Raw genomic sequence first — 25,277 nt, forward strand, 5'->3', positions numbered from 1 at the left:
GGAGCCTCAAACCTCAAGGAGAAAAACACTCACCGACGAGGACTTCCACTGAGGCTAAAGAGTCGTCCTCCCAGTCCATGTCCTCCATCTTGTCTTCAGACGCACCCTCCTTAGCCCCAGGGCTGATGGGATAGAATTGGTTCCATTCCTCGATGAGCCTCTTGGTGGGAGGGTCTGACATCTTGAACGACTGACCAGTGAGTGTTCCATTTAGGCCGAACGGGCTCAGGATTACTAATTATGGGGAAAAGTAGGGCAATAGCAATACAGGGATATTAGTACAATAAATGTAACTAGAATTGATTTGGTTGTTAGTTTAAGGTCATTTTCCATGTTACATCAAAATTCTTACTGATGCCAAATTATAGACAAGAGTTAGTTTTTAGAATCCCATAAACAAGACCATTTCAAAAAGAGCCACTCCTCTGCAGTCTGCACAGTACAATAGTCATCAAGAGAAGCCATCATTCTGCTAGACCCAGATACAGACGGCGGTACAACTAACATGCATAATGTATGAAATATGCAAACAAAATACAAACCAAGTGTAAATCAAGCAGACGTATATGGACTGAAATGCCACAGAGCTCCACTATGAGTCTGGCTCTTTCATGCACTGGGGACTGTAGACTTTTTCCTATTGTGTCATTACAAAACTGGAAAGCCTCTGAGTTATTGATCATGGAGTAGAACTTGCAAGAAGGGAAATAACAGAGGAGTGATGCAAAAGAAATCATTTAGCTATATAGAAAATATTAAAATAACAACAGCCTCCCTCTGCCAGTCAGATCCTCTCAGTCTTAAATTTAATTGAACAATGCTTTTTTCCATTGCAATATTGATAGAAAAATTACTTAATAATAGAAATGGGTCCCATAACTTGCTATTCAAAACTGCTGAACTGCATTTTGCCTGCACCAACACTACACATCAAGTGTGATCACAATAAAAGGCCATGCTGCCAGCCCTACCTCCTCATAAGAGCAGTTCATACTAGTAGTGGGCAGTGAATTATTTAATTTGTGAAAATGTTGAACGTCTAGCTCGCTTTTTTTTTAAACAAACCAAAAAATGCAGTAAGTACAGTTCCATAGGTGAAAACCTAAAGAATATAAGATTATTAATACATCTTTGAGTGAGTGACAGGTGGATTTAATCAATCATGGAAAAGCATAAATAAAAATCGTGCTAAAATCAAAATGGTGAACTGATCTGGTTTTAACAAAGTCATGACATATTTTCTTGGTATATCGCCCACTCACATTGTAGACTACACAGCTAACACTGGACATACAGGGCTTACGGCAGAGATGGTGGAGGGATCACCATAGTTGAGCAAAGGGTTAACCTGCTCTCTCTGTCAATCCCCCTGTATTGCCCCTCTATCTGCTCCTCTCACCACCCCATGGCTTTGCTTTTGATTCTTTTCTCTGTGGCTCCCTCAAGACATGTCAAATGTGCTCAGGTGGGTGTAATGAGCTGAGAGTTCATTACATTCACTCTGCGCACTTCTTTTATGAGGTCACATCCTGAGAGGTCTGTCTCTCAGCCACACAGTAAACCAGGCCTGGCACTGGTAAGGAGGAGGAGGAAGAGGCGAAGGAGGAGATACAATCACATGACTAAAACAAGGTGTACTTGAATGGATTTTATGACATAATAAACAAACTAACAGTAGAATACTAATTGTACAGACAAATATTTTGTTAGTTAGTAAAATATAATAACAGCATGAGTCCTAATCACCAGCCTTAAAGTCTATAGCTAATAAAGATAAACACTTGGCAAGTTAGGATAATTTGTGTTTTATGCTCCGAGTAAGAAGTGTCTTTGAGAAACCTTAAAAAGATATAAAACTGATGTAAATAACAAATAAAACTTTAAACACATAAAAAAGACTGTAACTAAGAAAAAACTATATAAGCAGGCTCTGTTACACTGAAAAAATGATAGTGATGGAAATCAAAGGTTTGAAACATTATAATTTCAGTCAATAGAGAAAGTGCATTCTCATCAGATCTGCTAAATGTGTTGAATATGTTAAAAGACAAATGAAGTGGTTTGATTTTATATCACTTTAATTTTTCTTCAAATTATATCATTGTATGAGATGGAATCAATGTCATTTTGCATTTGCACAGAGAGAAGAAATGAATTAGGAACAATAATAGAATATCATTCAGCCAAAGATTTTAATAACTACACTACACTGTAATTTAAAGACTACAGAGACTTTCCTTTTACCCTGGCTGTGAGCCAGGCTCTAATAAGAGACTGCCAGATACAGTAGTGTTAGCATTGTCCTGGGAACACAAAGACTGAACAATACATTTAACTGCTCAATGATCAGCCTACACACTCCAAGTCATGCTCTCATTCAGTGCAGTTTACTTGAGCATGTAACCAGTGTGTAATATTAGCTTGTCTAAACTAATGGGATATTACACATTGTCTGATAAACACAATTTTTTTTCTGACAGATTATAGATCAGTGTATGAATGTGATAAAATGTTGAGTATATATTTGATAGAGGCAGAGATCTGAGCCCACCTTGGAAGGGGCTGGAGGCCTGCTGTGCCAGGGTGAGGTGGTCTTCGGTCAGGTGGTAGACCGGCTGGTGCTGGTTGATCTCCACACTGGTGCACACGTTGCTGTCACCGTGTAAGAAGAAGGTGAAGGCGCAGGACAGGTGCTCGCTGTGAAGAAAAGACACGGAACAGTCATTTGGGATCAAGCCACTACAATATGTGCCTTTGAACAGCACTGCCTGGTATAAATAACTCCAACTGAAGCTGCTATGGAAAAGTCTATCACACAGTCTGGTTCATGTGTTCAGAATAGGGCTGCCATATTAAACAAAATCGAAATATCAGTTTGAATGAACGCAATTTCCAAATCACAAAGGCTGCAGTTTTTGAAGTATCACAATTTCCTCCACAAACAATAAAATATCCTGTCTTAGCATCAAAACTGCTAACCCTGGAGTTTAGATCCGGTCCTGAAATGTGATTCTTGTATTAGTTTGTCAGTTCATATTTTAGTCTTGTCAATTCTTTTGGACGTGTTTAAAATGTGGACTTTGCACAGAATCTTATTATTAAAATATAAATCTATTAGCTTATTGTATTTATATTTGATCATTTAACATGTGAATATACAATAACCAGATGATAACTGTGGGACAGTCACCATTTGGTCTATTATTTACTACTTTGTCAGCCTCCTGATAGGAAACACAGAAAGATTGAGAAGCTTTAGAGATGTGTGGCTTATCGGTGCCCTCTCTGGTGATATGAAGACGCAGCATGTTTGTCCATATTAAATTGTTGTGAAGGCTGGACCACTCTAATCTGAGGATAATGGGGAGCCGGCTGCAAGTATGACAATAATCTCATTACTATATCAAGGACGGTGTACGGTCCATTTGCTTTGCTCAGGAGTCAGTGAATCACCCAGCTTTGTGCCAGTGTGTAATTATGTGACATGTGTGTAAACCAAATAGACATGCCCTGACTGGACTAGATAGGGCTGGGTGACATGGGAAAAAAAGAATCACAATCTTTCCTCCCATACTGGTCAATCTCAATTTTCAATTTGATCTTCTTCCATCTGATTGAAAACTAGACAGGTGGACTTCAGATAGAGCAGGGTGTCAAATCATTACAGTTTTTATATTGTGTTGATAGGACAAATAAGTCAGTAGAAATCCATATTTCAAGTTTGGAATGAGTTTGTACAATATGTTAAGCCTAAAGGCATGTACACGCTATCGCTATCGGCACTAACACGTGCGAGGTCCGTGAGCAAAACTAAGTCTCAACTTTCACTCAGAGTCATTTACTTTCCCTAGCTTGGATCATAATAAGGAGAATCAGAGGAGAGAAAGAGGAGAAAGGTGAGGAGCTTCAGCTAGATCAGAGAGAAGGAGGGGAGGCGGGGGCAGACGGCACTGCACACACAGAGGCAGAGGGAAGGAGACACTGGACTTTTGGCCAAATTGTGCAGATTTAAGTTAAAACTTGTGAAACGCGAGGACATGCAAGGAGACAAAGAGACATGCTGTCGCCCCAAGTCAGAGCTTTCACCTAAACAACAGAGCAGCGACTTGTCTTCAGTCCCACGCACTCTCACTGATTGGCTGTAGACCTGTCCATTAAAATGCGCTTGAATGATCATCGAGATCGATCAAAGTTCTATAAATCTTCAGATTTTTTCAGATTTTTGGCACATCCTTAGAATATGTCATTCTTTCACATTAGGGCTAGGTCCTAGGATGTCAACTGTAAACAACAAAATATCTACCAGTAGTCTTTTTTATTAAAAACTATTATCTATTATTTTATTTAAAAAAAACAAAAAAAACTGCAAACCTTTTTACAAAAATGTTCTGAAATGCATGGGATTCTTGTATTAGTTTAGCATTTCAGTCTTGTTTATTATGTGAACTCCTTTTTAAACATAAAAATTGAAAAGTTGCAATTAGATATTTTTCCTATTTCACACGAGAGCTGTAGTTGACTTGAACTAAAAGTGGCTGTGTGGTATGGCACTTTTAAAAGCTCCCCAAAATATTAGGATCTTGCCTAAAAAAGTAGTTTAGAGTAATACTGGCAAACAGCATCTTTATAATTGAAAATGCAGATTAAACTGTCTAGTTGTCATGATGTCAGTTTTCCCTGTCCTCCCGTGCTCTCTCCCCCTCCCCTACCTGTGTGTCTGGAGCTGGGTGGAGTGCCTGACTCCTCCCGTGCACACCTGGGGTGCATCAGCCTAATCACCACCACCTGCTGCTGAGTACAAGAAGGCTTGGCAGTCTACACTCGGTGCCAGACCGTCCGCGTGTAAAACGTGAATGTTTCTAGCTAAGCTTTGTTATTTGGTACTTTCCTGCAAATGCTCATTTGGATTTATGCACCCTCCAGATTCCTGCCTCCACTCGCCCAGCTCCTGCCGTCACGTTCCAGTCCCGGTATCGTCTCCTGCTCGTCTCGTCTCCGGCTCGTCTCGTCTCCTGCTCGTCTCGTCTCCTGCTCGTCTCGTCTCCTGCTCGTCTCGTCTCCTGTCCGGTCCTGGTCTCTGGTTTGTCACCCGCTCCCCGCTCTGGTCTTCGTCTGCTCCGCCCGCCCTGGTACCGCACCTGCTTCTATCCCCGTCCTGGTCCTGTCCTGCCCGCCTCTACCTGCACCGCACCCGCCTGACCCGTCTCCCGCTCCCCGGTTCCTGTACCTGCTCTTGTGACCTGTTTAAAGACTGCATTTTCACCGCTGTAAATAAACACTGTTAAAACTGCTCTGGTCTGCATCCTTTGGTCCTATCCGCACCGTTACGACAGAACGGTCTGGCCACTATGGACCAAGCAGGCTCAGACCCGGACCAGACGCGCCGCCTCACGCACTCTCATCCCGAGGCGGTGCTGGGTCAGCATGAACAATCCATTCGAACTCTATTGGAGCTAAATCAGACATTGTCCCAGCAGGTGGCACAGCTTAACCACCAGGTGGCCGCGCTCCTCGTCACCCCGCCTGCTGCAGCTGGAGCGCCGCCACGCCTCCCGGAGCCGAGAGGCACGGATCCGGAGCCGTATGCTGGACAACCTCACCTCTGTCGCGGATTCCTGTTCCAGTGCGAGTTCATGTTCCAGCAATGCCCTTCTCGTTTCAGCTCGGGGGCCACCAAGATCCGGTATATATGTGGATTACTCCGGGGCAGAGCTCTCCAGTGGGCAGAGGCGCGCCTAATGAAGACGTCTGTGGATAGCCTGGATTTTAATGAATTTGTGTCCACGTTTAAGCTGGTGTTTGACCACCCGCACTACCAGGACAATGCTGCCTCCCGGTTATTGACTCTCAGCCAGGGCTCCAGGACGGTAGCGGATTATTCCATTGAATTCTGGACACATGCGGCGGAGCTGGACTGGACGGACAGCGCGCTGCGGGCTGTGTTTGTGCGGGGCCTGAACGAGACTTTGAAAGATGAATTGGTTTCCCGGGACGAACCCCCCGACCTGCGGAGCCTCATCTCCCTCACTCACCGTATTGACAACCGGCTACGGGCTCGTCGCCGAGAGAGACGCCGGTCACCGGTCCCGCCGGAGCCACGCGCTGCCCCGCCCCCGCCAGATGAGCCCATGCAACTCGACAGGACCCTTGTGTCGGCCGAGGAGCGTCAACGGAGGCGTCGCCTGGCCGGGGCTTGCCTCTACTGCGGTGAGCGCGGACATTATGTGGTCACTTGCCCAGTTCGGCCAAAAGGGGGGGCCCACCAGTAGCGCTGGGAGTACTGGTGGGCGAGCAACACATCCTGGACTCTACTAATAGACTGCGGCTCAGCGCCACCCTGTGCGTTCGCACAGAGACTTTATGCGTTTCCGCCCTTATCGACTCCGGGGCTGAGAAGGACTTTATTGATGCCCAAGTCGCGGAGCAGCTCGGGGTCTACCTGGAGCCCCTCGAACGCCCCTTAAATGCCCAGGGGCTCAATGGACGTTTTCTGGGGCACATCACCCACATCACAGAACCTGTCACCGTGATTCTGTCCGGCAACCACCAAGAGAACCGTCAGTTTCATGTCCTGTCCTCCTCCGCTTCTCCTCTGGTCCTTGGTTACCCCTGGCTACGCGCCCACAACCCTGTTTTCGATTGGGCCAGGGGCGGAGTTTCGGGCTGGAGCCCCGATTGCCACGCCAAGTGCCTTCGGTCCGCCCTCCCTCCGGCCGGGAGGTCCGTTCCTGTCGCCGATCCGTCCCCAGACACCCCCAATCTGTCCTCGGTGCCTGCTGAATATCACGACCTGGGGGAGGTTTTTAGCAAGAGCAAGGCCCTCTCTTTACCGCCCCACCGCCCATATGACTGCGCCATTGACCTCCTGCCGGGTGCCCCACTACCATCTAGCAGGCTATATAACCTGTCTAAACCTGAACGCGAGTCAATGGAGGACTATATCCGTGGGTCCCTTGCTGCCGGAATCATCCGCCCGTCCACTTCACCCGTGGGAGCGGGGTTCTTCTTTGTGGCCAAGAAGGACAAATCCCTGCGGCCTTGCATTGATTATCGGGGTCTGAACAATATAACTGTAAAGAATAAATACCCGCTACCCCTACTGGACTCGGCATTTACGCCCCTCCACGGTGCGACCATCTTTTCCAAGTTGGATTTGCGGAATGCGTACCACCTGGTGCGCATCAGGGAGGGAGACGAATGGAAGACGGCCTTCAAGACACCCCTGGGACATTTCGAATACTTGGTTATGCCCTTCGGTCTCACCAACGCCCCTGCCGTATTCCAAGCCCTCATCAATGATGTGCTCCGTGATTTCCTTAACCGATTCATCTTTGTTTACTTGGATGACATCTTGATTTTCTCGCGGTCCCTCCAGGAGCATCACCAGCACGTTCGCCAGGTTCTCCAGCGCCTCCTCGAGAATAAACTGTTCGTGAAAGCTGAGAAATGCGAGTTTCACGCAGAGGAGGTCAGCTTTTTGGGCTTCATTGTGGGGCGGGGCCAAGTAAGAGCTGATCCTGAAAAGATCCAGGCTGTCACTGAGTGGCCCATTCCTACCAACCGGAGACAGCTCCAGAGATTTATCGGCTTTGCCAATTTTTATAGACGTTTCATCCGGGATTTTAGTAGGGTTATCTCGCCCTTAACTAAACTCACCTCTCCTGCTTTGCAGTTTGCCTGGTCCCCTGAGGCGCAGACAGCCTTCGAGAAGCTTAAGAGACTATTTACCTCCGCTCCCATCCTGCACCAGCCCGACCCTTCACGGCAATTCATCGTGGAGGTCGACGCCTCCGACTCGGGAGTGGGGGCCGTGCTTTCGCAGAGGTTCGACCCCCACAACCGCCTCTGTCCCTGCGCCTTCTTTTCCCGGCGATTGTCCTCGGCCGAGGTCAATTATGACGTGGGGGATCGGGAGCTCCTTGCCGTAAAGCTGGCCTTGGAGGAGTGGCGCCACTGGCTCGAAGGGGCGGAGCAACCATTCATCGTCTGGACCGACCATAAAAACTTGGAGTACATCCAGTCCGCCAGGCGCCTCAATCCCCGTCAAGCTCGTTGGTCCCTCTTCTTCAGCCGCTTCAACTTTCTCCTCACCTACCGCCCCGGATCTCGGAACGTCAAACCAGATGCCCTCTCCCGCCAGTTCGCCCTGGAGGATAGCCCGGTCACCGCAGAAACAATTATCCCCTCCTCGTGTGTGGTGGCCGCGGTCCATTGGGAAATCGAGGACACCGTCCGAGAGGCCCAGACCAACGACCCCGACCCAGGTAACGGCCCTCCAGATAAACTGTTTGTTCCCGATTCTGTCCGGTCTCAGGTGCTCCAGTGGGTCCATGCCTCCCGTTTCGCCTGCCATCCTGGTGCCGGTCGCTCTCTCTCCCTCCTCAGGAGACGCTTCTGGTGGCCCACGATGGACACAGACACCCGGGCTTATGTCGCCGCCTGCCAGGTATGTGCTCGGGCCAAGGCCTCCCACTCACCCCCTTCTGGTCTCTTGCATCCTCTCCCAGTTCCTCGTCGCCCTTGGTCCCACATCGCCTTGGACTTCGTGACGGGCCTTCCCCCTTCCCAGGGGAACACGGTGGTTCTCACCATTGTGGACCGCTTCTCCAAGGCCGCCCATTTCGTTGCCCTGCCTAAGCTCCCCACAGCCAAAGAAACTGCCGACCAGCTGACCAGTCATGTCTTCCGACTCCACGGCATCCCGGTGGACATCGTGTCCGACAGAGGGACCCAATTCACCTCTCAGGTATGGCGGTCTTTCTGCAACAGTTTGGGGGCCACGGTTAGCCTCACGTCCGGGTTCCATCCACAATCTAATGGGCAGACGGAGCGGGCCAACCAAGACCTGGAGTCGGCCCTACGGTGCACAGCCTCCGCCAACCCCGCGACCTGGAGTACTCACCTGCCCTGGATAGAGTACGCTCACAACTCCCTCGTGAGTTCCGCCACTGGTATGTCTCCCTTCGAGGCATCGCTGGGATATCAACCCCCTCTCTTTCCCACGGAGGAGAGGGACCTCGCCGTCCCGTCTGTTCAGCGCCATCTCCAGCGCTGTCGCCGGATCTGGAAGAAGGCCAGGGCGGCCCTTCTTCGGGCTGGAGCGCGCACTAAGGCGACGGCCGATCGCCACCGTGTCCCGGCGCCCGTATACCAACCTGGCCAGATGGTTTGGCTCTCCGCCAAGACGGTCCCGCTGAAGACGGACTCCCGTAAGCTGTCCCCCCGATTCCTGGGACCGTTTAAGATCATGAGGATCATAAATCCATCGGCGGTGCGCCTCCAGTTACCCCCGTCTCTCCGGATTCATCCGACCTTTCACGTCTCCCAGGTTAAACCAGTCCGGACCAGCGACCTGTGCCCTCCGGCCGATCCCCCACCGCCCGCCCGAGTCATTGACGGCCACCCGGCGTTCACCGTCCGCCGCCTGATTGACGTTCGTCGCCGTGGTAGGGGCCTCCAGTACCTCGTCGATTGGGAGGGTTACGGTCCGGAGGAGCGATCCTGGGTGCCCAGGGCACGCATTCTGGACCCCGACATGGTGAGAGACTTCCACCGCGCTCATCCTGACAAGCCTGGGGGTCCACCAGGAGGTGGACCTTAGGGGGGGGGTACTGTCATGATGTCAGTTTTCCCTGTCCTCCCGTGCTCTCTCCCCCTCCCCTACCTGTGTGTCTGGAGCTGGGTGGAGTGCCTGACTCCTCCCGTGCACACCTGGGGTGCATCAGCCTAATCACCACCACCTGCTGCTGAGTACAAGAAGGCTTGGCAGTCTACACTCGGTGCCAGACCGTCCGCGTGTAAAACGTGAATGTTTCTAGCTAAGCTTTGTTATTTGGTACTTTCCTGCAAATGCTCATTTGGATTTATGCACCCTCCAGATTCCTGCCTCCACTCGCCCAGCTCCTGCCGTCACGTTCCAGTCCCGGTATCGTCTCCTGCTCGTCTCGTCTCCGGCTCGTCTCGTCTCCTGCTCGTCTCGTCTCCTGCTCGTCTCGTCTCCTGCTCGTCTCGTCTCCTGTCCGGTCCTGGTCTCTGGTTTGTCACCCGCTCCCCGCTCTGGTCTTCGTCTGCTCCGCCCGCCCTGGTACCGCACCTGCTTCTATCCCCGTCCTGGTCCTGTCCTGCCCGCCTCTACCTGCACCGCACCCGCCTGACCCGTCTCCCGCTCCCCGGTTCCTGTACCTGCTCTTGTGACCTGTTTAAAGACTGCATTTTCACCGCTGTAAATAAACACTGTTAAAACTGCTCTGGTCTGCATCCTTTGGTCCTATCCGCACCGTTACGACACTAGTCAATCCCAAAACTCCAGATAACACGCTCTGTGCTTGCGCCTTTCTGCTGTGATGCACAAAATTCCTTATAATCCAACAAAATAATGAATCAACTAATAGAAAATGTCTGAGTAGGACGCATTCCACAGATCATTCTATCAAACAACTAAGGGACAACAGGTCTATTTCACACACATAATCGCTAACACAGAGAACATGTCTGCAACAGCTCTCCTTTTCAACAAAAGAAACATAGGAGAGAAAGTGAATGCAGAGTTCCAGTGCCACACACGCCCTGGTGACGGGCGACCAAATGAAAGTGGACGCAGTGAATTTGGAAGTAGATCAAAGAGGGTTGCCTTCGCTGAGGGATTTGGTTAAGCAAATATCAGTCTTCTGTGCGCGTCTTCTCCCTGGCACACACCTACTCTGCAGAGGATTAAAGAAGAGGAGCAATGGGAGAGAGAGGAAGAGAGAGGGAAGGAGAGGGGAGGGAGAGAAAAGGGGGGAGAACAGAAAGGAGAGAGGAAGAGGGAGAAGGAGACAGGGAGAGAAGGGGAGAGAGAGAGAGAAAAGAAGAAATAGATAGACAGGGGATAGATAGTGAAGGGAGTGAGAGAGAGTGAGTGCTAGGAACGAGAGAGCACTTCAATAAGATAATACCACCTACGAAGTGCAGACATGCCCTGAGCTCTCCGCAGTTTGACATTCACCGCGCACACATTACGACTCTGTGAAAGAAGAGGCTGCCAGAAGAGCTAGTTAGCGAGCATAGCATGTCACTTTTCAGGGCTGTATAGTGCAAACCAGGAGGCTAATCATGTTAGCGCAGGCTTCGCACACATGTAGATAAGACGTTTGCAATTGCTCTTGTTAAATCATGTTAATAAATCAAACAAAGGAAATGTTTCAGAAGATACAACATCGCTAAGTATATTGGTATTAAGGATATAATCTTTAACTAATCCCTGGATCTTGACCTTGTTTTAGTTTTTTTCTTTCTTGGAGCAATTACTCTGTGTACACTGAATACCAAAATACTCTATTGATTTTCAGTGCTGTCACGATGCTAAAATTTCAAATAAAAAACTAGTTCTCGGTGTTGCCAAGAACTCAATACAGGTATATCCTTAGAAACGGTTTTAGAAATATACTTATATGATGTTTCCTTATGTTGAATGACAAAATGCATTGGAACTTCATGCCTTTAACATCAGAGCATGACTGATTTATGAAAAACTCACTTTTTCAGCTCAACGAGTTCAGCCTTAAAGCCCTAGTAAGAAGGTATTTAAGCGTATAAGTCTGCAATTTATAATGAAGTACCATGATTAAAAAGGATCACCATATGCATCCCTATAACATGAATACACACATATGAGTACAGTCATATGTAAAACACACTTTGATGCCACGATGAAAAAAATAAAATAAAATAACTATGCAGCGATTCTGAACAGGCTATACAAAATAAAATATAAGGAACGCATCAGATAGCACTTCTGATAAAAGACCAAAACGGTTCATTGCAGCGATGTCGGCTCAAATACGCGTCTCATTTTAACGCAAGTTCTAGTATAGTACAGTATTATTATCTTGGATCTATTTTATTACCCATTTAGACCCTAGCACCTATTCCGACAGCCTAAAAAGGATGACAATAAAGAGGAAGAGCAGTTAAAAAGTTGTAGAGCAGCAGTTGTACACAGGACTAAAGGGTGGTTGAAAGCACACACTGCGCAGCACAAAGACTACGGGGAAGTGGGGCACATGTTGGCACAGAGAGAGAGAAGCCTTTGTCTCCGAGGTGTGTCACGACAACTGCGCCGCTGCCGAGGAGGAGCGAGTAAATTACACCAGCGCTCTCCCGACGCGCCGCTCGCTTTCAAAAGGCTTTGTTAAACTGCTGTAGGTTAGAAAGGGGCTGCGCAGTATTACTAAATATTTATGCGGAGGATTACAGAGTTTATGTGTGTACAAGAGACTTTTAGTAACTTGTGACTGCAGTTAATGTTTTAGGCAGAAATATTTTAGCATTTTATCTCTATATAGAATCAGATGGGTATTTTTTATAACCTCGGTTTTCTTCAATGCCTCGGTTTAAAATTAACTCCACGTACTGACATCAAATTAAAAAGACGTACTGTGTAATTTAATGATCACTGTCACTTGTGTGTTAACGATGCAGATGTAAGGGTCCAGACGTGGCAAAGATACAGGTCAAATCTGTGGAGAGGCGACCCCACTCACAATAAAAAATACTTTAGAAACACACATTCTGAGTAATTCGCTTATTGAATGATTGAATATATCCAATATAGATAGATCATGTAACCTTCCAAGCAAAGCAAAAACATCTCCAGGGAGACGAGCAACCTGATCCTCACCAGAAAAGTGACATAGTGCATGATTAAACAGTTTCATATATCACAATCACAGGGTCTTGGAGTTACGCCCAAACAAATAAAAACAAAATCACATTCAAATGCATTATGGGTAGATTAGGAGACAAAAGCCAGAGCATCTCCGTTCTGCGCTGGTCCATGTCCCTCACACTCACAGAGCTATTGTCTGAGTTCGCATGTGTGTTTTGCATGTGTTTGCAGGGCAGAGGCTGAACGCTGGAGGTGGAGGACTGCCATCTGTGGCTCAGTCGGCAGAAGTACAACTCGACACCACCCAAATACCAAAGCCCGTACAGCCAAAAGAGTCCAGAGTTTTCATTTTAAGCCACTCAATTTGGTAAGCAGGCCAGACACAACAGACACAACGCCTTCATCGTCTTAAAACAACAAAAGCTCTGAAAACATTTCACAAAACACATTTCAATTTCTGTCTGTCTGTCTCCTTATTTCAAGTGACTTTGAGTAAATGGAAAAGTGCTGTATAAAAATATTTAAACGCACTGTACCATTTTTTTGCCCCCGTATAGATATTCTGTACAAGCAGCTGTTGAGGTCAAAATAAGTTTGCCGCATGCTGTTTGCATCTAATTATAATTCGTTTTATTGTCTGATAATGAGGAAGTTTGCTCAGAGTTTTGAAAAGCACTTATAAACTCATTTCTTCCTCTCCACCACAGAACCCACAGACATGATTGTATTTTCCCCACAATCGACGTTCATTCCCCATCCCCCCTCCTCCCCCTGCACCTCTGCTCGATCCACGTTCGCTAAACACTAAACGGCATTATAATAGATGGCATCTTCATTTTCAACATAATCATGATCTAATATCCAACCATACTCATTTTTATGTCAATGTTTAATTTCCTTAATGCATAAGGTAAATGAGGAATAACTTTGGACCACTACAAGCTGTATAAATGAACTAGTTCTGTTTTTCACATTTTTAAGACACAGTAAAAATCTGGTAGAGTGTCTTTAAAATGATTATCTTTATTTAATCGGTAATATGCATTTAAAGAATAAGCTGCTAAATTGCATTGGGTTGTAATGACTGGTCCGGCAGGAAAACAACTGTCCTTCTCTGGTGAATGATTGCTGACAGTGGGTGGTTCACATGTCAACAGGTGCCCGGGTTAGCACCGGGCCAAGTAAACACTCTAGTCTAAAGCCAACAGCAGCAGAGGCACATGACACTCTCCTGTGCTGCACAAAAGAGCAGGATTTAGACCAGCTTATAGTGGGACAAACTGCTACACAGGCCGAGTGGGTCAACATGTACACAATGGGGCTGAATGACTTGGTAAAAATATCTTAATTGTGATTTTTCTGAAAAGCATTGATTTGTAATTTATTTAATTTATGTATTTATGTTTTAATAATATAATTCAGTTCAAAGTTCACATTTTAAGCATGTCCAGAAGGATTGACAAAAACACTGAAATATGAGCTGACAAATTAATATTTCAAAACATGTTTTTGCAGGTCTAAACTACAGAGCTGGCAGTTTTTATGCAGAATAAGACAGGATATGTTTGTGGAGAAAATTATTGGTATTGCAAAATTTGTAGTCTGTCATTCCAAATCAAATATACTTTATGGTCATAGAGAGAAATTACTCATCTGCAGAACACACAGTACAAAGGACAATAGTGACATGTTAAAAATACACATGTTAAGCTAAAAATCTAAATACATAATAACCTCTTGCATAAAAAACATAGATTCTATATGATGGAAGAAGATCAAACACATTTTTTTTTCTCATACTGGCGCCCTACCTGGAGTTGTTTACAATGTGCACTGTGGACAGAACTACTTTTTTAAACATGTATCCCAAATCTAATGGTCGTCAAGGGAACCCCATCATAATAACCATCCTGTAGTCATGCATACCAGCAGTCTCCTTCATACCTTGCTTTAAAGGTTAAAGCAAGTGTTAAATGAGGACAGACTATTCCCCCGGCGCCTTTGTTTAAACTGAAATTCATAATAAAAGCATGATTTCATTATAAAACCACTTCTTGCCGTGCTGTCGGGTGTCGAGGAAGCCCTGTAGGAGCCCTCCGAGGCCCTGATCATAACATATTGTGTGTAACAGAATGTGGAACCTGCCTCCAGTCTCAGGTTCTCAGGGACTTGTGAATGCCATCTCCCCTGCAGCAAAACTCCGCCTGAGCCACAGTGGTGTAATATGTGTGTGATTAAAACAGCACCTGTCAGCTTCTGTTTAATTCACTAAACGGCACTCAGCTGGCACTTTATTATGATTTGAAATGAACACTATACTGAATATGAATTGGTAACACTTATAATAACTACACTTTTATTAGTCTTAAGAAAGCATCAACAAAGATTTAGGGTTAGAGTAGTAGGGTACTTGGATCATCATCACACATCACATCAACACAGATCAGAAAACAGTGTAATATGGGCTCTTCGAGTAGTTACTAGGCCTGAATTCGTCTCTGTTAAGGTAAATTAAGATAAAATTATCAAGAGGTGGTACAGATGAATGAACTATTTCAAATACAGTAATATGAAGACTACTCCACATGTTTGTAGGAAAAAGAGCATGGGAGAAAACCAACTAAAAACCAACCAGACTGTCTGAAACTGGTCTGTGAAATGAACACAGACTTCTGCCAAGGCATTAGCTCCAACTAGCTGCAGAATTACTGTGCCAAGAAAACTGTTCCTGTACACAACTTTTCTATAGCAGACAATTTATGACCCTCATTTACAGTAATACTTGGCACAAACAAACGCATAACATTTCCATCAAAATGTCAATCTGGCACATTGACCAAAAATCTTTTATTCTCCTATTTTGCTCTCCAGATCCACTGACCTACAGGTTGGCGGTACAATTCCAGCTCCCACAGAGAAACTTTGTTGTGTTCTTGGTCAAGACACTTAACCCATCTTACCCCAGTGTTTGCGTGCACAGGTGTATGAATGTGTGTGTGTGTGTGTGTGTGAAAGGGTGAGTGGTTCATTGATGTAAAACGAAATGCCGTGAAGGTGGGAAAACGTTATATAAAAATGTGACCTTAATTAGCTTAGTTTATTAAGAATGATCCATGCTTAGTAGCTACTTAAAGGTCTAGTGTATTAATTAACTAGTTATGGTTTGCTCATTATGAATTTTGTATTGTTTGTAGTGTAGTTACTATAAAGTGTTTCCATCGTCTCTCCTTCACCGCACCAGGACAGTCCACACACACAAACAGATGCGCTCCCTGCAGCACCTCTCAGATGCAAATGTCCCGTGGCCTTTGGCTATTAAAGGAGCCCATAATAAGATAATGGAGAGAGGCTTTGAAGTGGCCCACACACATACAGACGTGCAGGTGGGCACGTTTCAGCTGGCACAGCATGGAGATGAGGGGCTAAAGGGCAGCTGTGACCGGTGCTCTGGAGGGCAGGTATCAGAGAGAGACGGCTGAGTACTACTGACAGCTCCCATCACATCACACAAAGGGCCCCGGCATTTTCAAGTTTAACTCTACAATGGATCTAATGCGCTGTTGCAATGTACCGGTCTTTTTGACATACACTACCCATCAAAAGTGTGGATAAACCTTCATTGTAGATACAACTTAAACTGGCAATTCATTTCTTTAATTGCTTAATGTCTGCTAGTGAATAGTGAAAGATATTTACAACTGACATCTTGCTGGTGTCATTTTGATGTTATTCATGCTCTGTTTGAATTATAAAATCTATTCAACATTTGAGATTCATAACATCTTAATTCCATGTTTTTTCTTCTATTTCTTCCACTTTCTACTACGGTCTTCATTGTAAGTACACACTGAGGATACATCAAATATTTTAAGTAGCAAAGTTTTTTCTGCCAATTTTTCTTCAACATAGCCACTCTTTGCTTTGTTGACGGCGCTGCAAAACCTTGACCTTCTCTAAATGAGTTTTATGAACTCTCCTGAAATGGCTTTTAGTTCACAGGTGTGTCTTGTCAAGGTGAGGTAATATCGAGAGTGAGCCGCAGTGATCAAAGCAAAGGGTGGCGACTTTGAAGAATGTTATTTTACTCTTTTTTGTTTACAGCATTTCATATGTGTCCATTCATAGTTCTGATGCCTTAACTGAGAATCTACAATGTAAATCGTTATGACAAGGAAGAAAAAATATTAAATGAAAAATGTGTCCCACCTTTTGACTGGTAGTGTATAGCGATGACAATTCACAAATAATTTATTACATTTTGATACACTTGCTGTGATTAATACAACAGTAATATTCTGAAGAGCTATACATCATGAAATCACAAGTATTTACAGTGTAGTACAGCCCTCTGAATACTTCATATGAAACTATGACGATTACTCATAACAGCTCTGGAAGATGTCAGATTACTGCAGTCACCATCTGGTAATCTATGACTAAACCTGTGAAGAGCTCTGCGAAAACAATCACATCTCATTGTTGTGTTATCTGCTGCCAACAGGTGAGTTATTTCTTTAGAGCTGCGCCAAGTGAGCGGTTACTGTCAGGAACCTGTTCCAATCTGAAGGAAACATCAACACCCATCCGCCATATAAATTGCAGAGGACGTGTGCTATGTTTGTTTTACCTGTCCTGACAAATGCCCACTTACAAAGAAAGTATAAACACATTCATTTTTAATCATTCATCTTCGTGATCTGTGAATGTAAGCAACAGACTGTAATTTCTCTTAATTATTAAAGTGGCTATTAGGGCTGTACCTTTAGTTGATTAATTAGTCAAATCATTTTATTTAGATTATAGGGAATTACAGTTTACATACACTATATAAAAAGAAACATGCGCCTTTTTCTCACTGTATGACATGAAATCAGACTAAACTTTTCCTATTTTAGGTCCATTAGGATTACCAAAATTATTTTTATTTGCTAAATGCCAGAATAACCAGAGAAGGATTTTTTTAGACAGTTTTTCATTACTTTCATGTCAGGCAATCAGAAAAAAGTGTGTCTTTTTTATGTAGAGTATGTAAACTTCTGGTTTCAACTGTATATAGGACAACAGCAGAAAGGAGAAATTAGTGACAATTTTTTTATTTCACATTTCAAAATTTGTTTTGGTGGTAGGCCTATTTTGCACACAACCCTGTCCACTTCTACTGCTGCTATTCTGTATTCATTCATAAATAAAGTTATTGTGCAGCACAGAACATGTGCAGATGGATAGGAGAAATAAAGATGTGAGATTCCTGGGATGTTTGTTGGGCTGGGGCTGAAAGAGCTTCCTCTTGGCCGTGGAGGACTTCCTCTGCACAACAACAACAAAGTGTTTGTGGCCCTGGGAAAAACATGGCCCCTCCGCAGAGCTGACGGTCACCCCAGCTACAATAGATGTATTATTGTTAGCAGCAGTGTGTTCTGCAGCTTAAAAAAATATAAAATACTGTATATTACTTATAGTGACAAAAAGTAAAAAGGAGATTTGGCTGCTATAGACTAAAATTCTCCCCCACAGTCTAAAAAAATCACACTTCGTAAACATAAACACATTAACATTGACAATACAGAGCAAAAATCACTGCTTAATGATTCAATATTGGCAATAAGCAAATTTTACACTCCACAAATGAACTTTATATGACATGAAATAACTAAAATGAAAAGTATTCGTCCCGCCATAATTTCCCCGGAATCTATGGGAAACACTGTTGATTAGTTATATATTGATTCACATCATTAAATGTGATTTTAGCTCTTGTTTAAGAGTATATTCATAATTGAGCTCTGGGTGTACATTATAGCAGAAGTTCCCAAACTTTCGAGAGTGGGACTTCCCCAAAACAATGCAAGTGACTACTGCCGGCATTAATTTTAACCTGAAAGATATGTTAAATCAAACATACTGGGAATCAGAGCATTAAAGTAGTGTTTTTTTAATAAATTGGCATGTGAGGTACAGCTCGGTGAAGGGGTGAAGAAAAAACGAAATGACTGCAGACAAACAGCAGTGAGAGAGAGGGTGATATAATGCTCCCTACTGTCTGGCCACCTGACCACTGGGAAACAACAGTGATCCCAGAGACGCACTCCTGCTTCAGAGCACAGCCACATGAGACAGCCAACAAAAAAACAAAAAGCCTGCACAATCACCCATACACACACAAAGATCTATTACTTTGAATTGATTTCCTCTACCACAAATGGGGTAGCGTTGAGCCTCTTTATATATGTCAGCTTAAACCTTGAGGGGAGAGAGAAATGGAAAAGATAGAACGACAAGTCCATAAAAAGAGGAGATTCGATCCTGGAAGAATAGATCATAGGCACAGGGAGATAAAGTTGGAGCGGACTAAAAGATAATACTGACATAACCTCAGACAGCGAGACAAGATTCTGAGATTTCCCTTTTTTAGGCAGCAACGCACACAAAAACAGCTTTCTTTTACACGTGCTGTGAGCCAAAAAGCTGAGTAAAACCAGCACCCGCCTGACAACACATGTTTAATCTAATGCTTGTAATTACATATGTATTCTTCAAAGACTGGTGCATGAAGCATGGTTGGAGTAAACATCAACCAAGCTGTCTCTGCATGTCATTGTAATTAGTATACTCAGCTATTGTTCGATAATGTTGTAATGTTCTTTGCTGTTTTTGTAACATTTAAACTGGGATGAACAATTGGGGAAAAATATGAATTTGTGATTTATCTGACATTCATTGCGAAATGTTTCAATAGTAGTTTTCTGTTCAAAGTTCACATTTAAACGCATCCAGGAGAATTGAAAAAAGTCCTATGAACTGACTAATCCAAGAATCACATTTCAGAACATGTTTGTACAGGTCTAAACTACAGGGTTAGTAGCTTTTCTGCAGAATAAGACAGGATATTTTATTGTTTGTGGAAGAAATTATAATACTCAGGTGATAATAGCTCGGTTGGTTTGTTCTCTGTTCTGATCCGAAGGTTGGAGGTTCGAAATCCGCTCCTGATGTTTCACTGTGCTATATTTTACTACTTCAATTTTGTCTTTATAATGCAGTTAAAAAGGGTCTACTATCCAAAATGGTCTTCAATATTATCGTTTAACACAAAACTTTCTGTAGCAATATATCGCACTTTTTTTATTATGAAAGTCCTACCTCTGCAATAACTAAAACGTCTGCCCCAGTGCATAAACCTCACACCAGCATGTAATGTGAAGAGATATAAGGCCTAATGAGTCAGGAGGTTATCGTGGCATTAGTAAGATGAGTGGGGCAGCGGTTATAATAAAGATTCATTACCCAGAGCCGTGACCAATTAGTCAGCTTTATCCCGGATTAAAGTAAGTCTTCTGCAGCTAGCATACACGCGCACACTTTGGCCTTTTCATTTTTCTATTAGTGCTAAAAACACTTTAGGTATTATGTTTTGGCTTTTGTTGTTTAATATTCTAACTATACACTGATTAACGAGTAGTGTACAGGAGACAACCCAAACTGCAAGAATTTAAAATAAGCGTCCAGGCCAAGAGAGCGGAGCACAGCCAAATTGTTAAACCCAAGTACACACTGTTTTGACATTTATAGACTTTTGTGTTTTGTAAATGTGACCTTTTAATATCTTATTACATAACGCTTCACTATTATTATGCATCAGGTATCTGTAACAGCCAAACAAACCATAATCAACAGCCGACCATTAAGAGGTAACCTTTCTCTTTTTATCTCAGAGTTGTGCATAAAATTCACACGAACCAGTGCCTCTGAAAAACAATACACTGGGTTTTTTTTTTAAATATGCATAATCAACCTCGTGCTAAACTATAGCAAAGAATTATCTCAAACATATCAACGTTCAATATCTTAGTAAACAATATCACTTTTTTTCTTTGTTGTTCTTTTTCTTTATTGGTTTGCCTAGAATGTTCCAGAGTATGGTGTTAAAATGTTTCCATGGAGACAAGCAAATGACACCAACAGGCCAAGTTACAGGTTTCTGTGAAGAGGAGGCCCGGCCAACTCACAATAAAAGTGCATGTGCATGTGCGTTTGAGCAATAAATCATTTGTAATTGAATAAATACAAAACAGACATGTTTAATGCTGCACTGTGAAATATTCCAGGCAAAGCTATAATATGGAGAAATCTAGGGAGACAAGCAGGTACCAAAAAAAAGTTTCACAGTGCCTCTTTAAGGAGTCTGATTACATTCCCAAAGTCGTAAAATCTGCCTGGAACACTATGATTGCGTTTAAGCACTAAATCTTGTGAAATCTGAGGGAGTATTTTACCATTTTAGGCCAGTTAACGGTACAGTGTGTCCACCTTAGTCGTCATGGGGGGAAAGGCCCGACACTAAATAAGGGATTATGACTTAAATCTGTCCAACTTCTGGATTACAGATGTCACCACGGTAACCAGAAGTGGCTTGAAGTGGGACCGGGTCAGGAATGAGGGAGTGACTTCCTTGGAATTATCTATGACGACTTCCATAGAACTCGACTTGGCCCCTCGCACTCTGAGATGGCCCGTGGTTACAGCAAAAGATGAGAGGAATGGGAAGAATGTAGAAAAGAGGGGAGGCAGAGGAGAGCAGAGGAAATGTAAGGACACACAACTCCCTTTGTGAAAAGTCAAGTTTGTGCCTGATACAGAACAGTAAACTATAACAGGGTTTATCATGTTGTACTATTCAAATGCAGATGTCAAAACAATAACACAGACCTATGTATATGCATGTGCAGGAATAATGTATATATGGGTCTATGTGTGTATTAGGGTTCCACAAAAAATAAAAAAAATATGAAAAATAAATAAATAAAACAAAAAGCACCCAAGGGAAATGAAACTGTGAGGTTGCGCAAAAAGTAAAAGTGGTTTGATTTGTGTGCATGTAACCACTGCCAATAAAAATACAGATGTTTTGCATTTTAAGACTATTAAAATGACATTTAAATAACTACATCACCTGGTTTCTTTTTGATCCAGAAAACAGATATTAATCAAATTTTGGAGTGCATGTAAACAAAGCCACTGCAACAACCCTAAACCATGTGTGCGCATACTTGTATTGAGAAACTCTGTGCTTACACTATGCTAAAAAAAAAAAAAGCTCAAAATTGTAAAGACATCTTTAAAAAGTTTGTCCCTAACCCCACTGCCGTACTTGTTCCGCTCGTAAATCCACCCGGGCTTCTGATGAGGGATCCTGTTCAGTTTAGCGAGGGGTAGATGAAGTCTTTGTTCTCCCGGGGCTCCTCGCTGGCATTAGAGGAAATTAAGAAGCCATTCAGGAGCGAAATTGCAGGAATAATCTCATAATATTGTTCTGCCAAGTCTTTAACGGCCTCTTGTTTCTCTACACGATGCTAACCACTTGTCCGATGTGCACAATTAGAAACGTTTTAGATTTAGTTCAATAGCGAGTAATAACAGAGCAATGCAGCATCTTACTAATTTGTTTAATTTTACTCAATAGAAACTTCTAATCAGTTATTATCATTACATTGTTTATATTGGAGGAGGACTGGAGAATATAAAGGTCCACTATGTAACTTTTCTGGTGGATGGTTTGCCACTTGCTCGTCTCTATGGAGATGTTATTGCATTGCCTGGAATGTTCTACAGTAGGGCAGTTGAGACACATGGATTCTTACGGTGAGCGGGAACTTCTCTCCACAGATCTTTTAAAAATGCTGTATTTTAGACAAAGGTACATTTTCAACACAAAATACTAGTACTTTTTTATGTTACTATGTGGTCTTACCATGTATTAGTTCTAGTTAAGTTAAAGAGGGAGTGTTTTACTTGGGGGTATTAACTGCTAACCCGTAACATATTTATATCACTTTTATTGTTTTGAAAATACCATATTCACTGAAGACATCGCATCAACATGTTTTATACGTTTGACTTTTCATTTGATGCTCTACGTCTCCCTTCCCTTTGCTCCCCATGTTAAGACCCCCCCCCCCCTTCCCTTCAAAGCGCAATCACAACACAATCAGCGTGCATTCTGTAAATTAAACTACTGCACATCACATCAGGTTTGTGAAGTTGCTGTGTACAGTTTTGTATCATGTTTCTGTATATTTATGGATTGTATTAATTGTCTCGTGGGAACATGGGTGATGTAGACTTGTGAGAGGAGCAGTGCACAGAATCTTACGGCTAACCAAAAGGAGGGTTCGAGTAGGGCCTGGGAAAAATCGCTACTATACTTAAACATGCATGGATGACTAAAACCTCTTCAGGCATGTTTTTTTATGAGGGAATAACATTATAACATGGTAGAAAGCTAAAAAAAAATCAATTTCGCAAAGTACCCCCTCTTTATAGATCCTTCTAAAACTCAATACTTGCTCAAATGATTATGTAGATTAGTATTTGATTCTTGATACTTTTGACAACTCTAATTTGTAGTAGTGTAGTATTTTCCTCTAAGAGCCATATTTAACCTGCACATGGGATCTCTCTAGAAACATGATCTATGCAGAGCGCTGGGTCACATGGTACTAGTCTCCCTGAAGTACTTCACTGATGCAGTATAAGGCAGTGGTTCTCAAACTGAGGTCCACAGACTTACGGTGCTCAGGGTGCAGTTTAGTCCTGGTTTAGTCCTGGTTTAGTTCTGGTTTAGTCATACTCAATACCTTATTAAGCCTGATTAAACGGCGCTATCCCTGATTTTTACTGTCTTAAGTCATTCCTCACATTCTTAATGCATGTTAATCATTCTATTTTTCAGCGTGACGCATTTATAAGAGCTTTCACAACTTTCAGAGACTAGAGTAGAGTTTTGCAAACAACAACTAGCATGTTAATAGTGCACCAACACTACTTCTTGGTATGCGATGGATAAAAATGCTTTACACTTAGATGCAGACAGCACATAATGGTCTCACTTGAACCTTAAAATCTACTTTTACAATAGCCTATATGTAAATAAATACTACTTAACATGAAAATAATCAGTACAGCCCCTTTATGCAATTAGTTTAGTCAGACTTTAGTCCAGAGCTGGTACTGATCAAACCTAAGCGTGCTTCCAATAACTAAACAATTTGAAGATCTTGTAAAAGGTTTTAAGAATCACATCTATACCACATATGTACTTATATAAACCAATCATAATAGTCAGGATTATACAAACAACTGCTAGCTTGGCCGCGTGTTGACCAGCATGTGTCTCTGTGTGTGTTTGTGTTGTGGATAAATTTAGCGCTTTAGCCCCAGACTGGAGGCAGTGGCCCTTTATCCTGCACTGTCCTACTTAACACTGCAGCTCTGTGCCGCTGCTGCCACCAGGTCTCGCACACAACCACCTCCCAGTGTCTGTCCAGAACAATGCCGGAAACTGTTTTGTCCACATAACACTCAAATGTCAAAAAGTAAAAGCGGCGGATGCTGTTATTGCATGTGTGGTTGTGTAACTGTGTCATTATCGTTTACTGCAGAGAGCTGGCCTCAATTCCCAACTGCTTGATTTAATAATGACACTCTAAGTCTTGTCAACAACGGGGAAAATGTGAAATGTATACTACTTAAGAGCGAGAGAGTACAAGTGATGCACTTGATTGTTGCGCTGTTGGACTACATCGCAGGCTATTATTAGTACTGAAAACTAAAAAAAAATAAATAAATCCCACCCGCATTTTGTATCTATCTTATTTTTACACCCTTCTGAAAGAACTGAAAAATGTACATCTGAACTGTATTATATAGAATTGTTTTATATGATATGTTTTGTCTATGGGTAGTGCTGGTGATGCTTTTTGCCCTGGTCTCCCTTGAAAAAAAAAAAAATCTCTGTATTTCAATGAGACTTTCAGTTTTGTGCAGCTAAAACCTTCCTGAAGATGTGAGACAAGCCTCTACCTTGACAATGTTTAAATCCAGGTTCAAAACGGTTCTGTTTAGCTGTGCATATGACTGAAAGATTTTTATAAATTGCTAATGCTAATTTTGTGATGATTATTTGTGATTATTTATGTTTTGATTTGTTGTATTGTGATTTGAATGTCTTATTCTACAAATCACATTGAATTACTTTGTGTACGAATTGTGTTATACAAATAAACTTCCCTTGCCTTCCTACTTTTGAATAAAATAAAATAAAAATTATGGCTCTTTTGTTCTGAAATAAAAACCTCAGTACAGGCAGGGTTTTAACTACAGTTTGATAGGAACCAGTCAACGAGTCTGCCTTAAACTGACCAATAGAACGCCAGCATCTCTCTTCACCTTGGAAACACGCGATCCCAGGGTGCATTTCCCTGCTGCCATGACAACCAAGAGCAGCTCTCCCTCATTCGCTCGCCCCGGCTCCCCTCCATCCTGCTCTCTCTAACACATGCAGCTTCCCAGAGCCAGTCTACCTCATCTCACAACTTCGAGCCGCGTGCACTAGACAAAGACAATTACTGCCATGCCCCAGACGCTGCATAATGAGATCGTCCATTATTATAAAACAGTTGTATTCTCAATATTGTGCCCTTAGATCAACGTGATTTGCTTTGATAAAGAGGGGCTGCCTTTGTCGCCGGAGAAAAGTGTGCAGCAGTCAGGCATGGAGACAGTAAGGGTGGGGGTGCAGAGGAACCGATGATGTAAGCGTTTCAAAACAAGCTGAGGTCTGGGGTTGAGGTTA

The 25,277-nt window shown here is 43.3% G+C and overlaps 1 protein-coding gene across 2 annotated transcripts in view; it reads right to left on the reverse strand.

The window, feature by feature from the left end:
* Positions 1-25,277, reverse strand: part of med13a (mediator complex subunit 13a) — a 94,385-nt gene that overhangs the window by 29,262 nt on the left and 39,846 nt on the right. For both annotated transcript variants that reach the window (XM_033977907.2, XM_033977906.2), the window contains exons 4-5: positions 2,552-2,697; positions 34-234 (exon numbers count right to left, since the gene is read on the reverse strand). In XM_033977907.2, coding sequence (XP_033833798.1) covers positions 34-234; positions 2,552-2,697 — 347 coding nt within the window. The remainder of the gene's footprint in view (positions 1-33; positions 235-2,551; positions 2,698-25,277) is intronic.

Source organism: Periophthalmus magnuspinnatus, chromosome 14 (genome assembly GCF_009829125.3).
Source record: "Periophthalmus magnuspinnatus isolate fPerMag1 chromosome 14, fPerMag1.2.pri, whole genome shotgun sequence".
Taxonomy (NCBI): domain Eukaryota; kingdom Metazoa; phylum Chordata; class Actinopteri; order Gobiiformes; family Gobiidae; genus Periophthalmus; species Periophthalmus magnuspinnatus.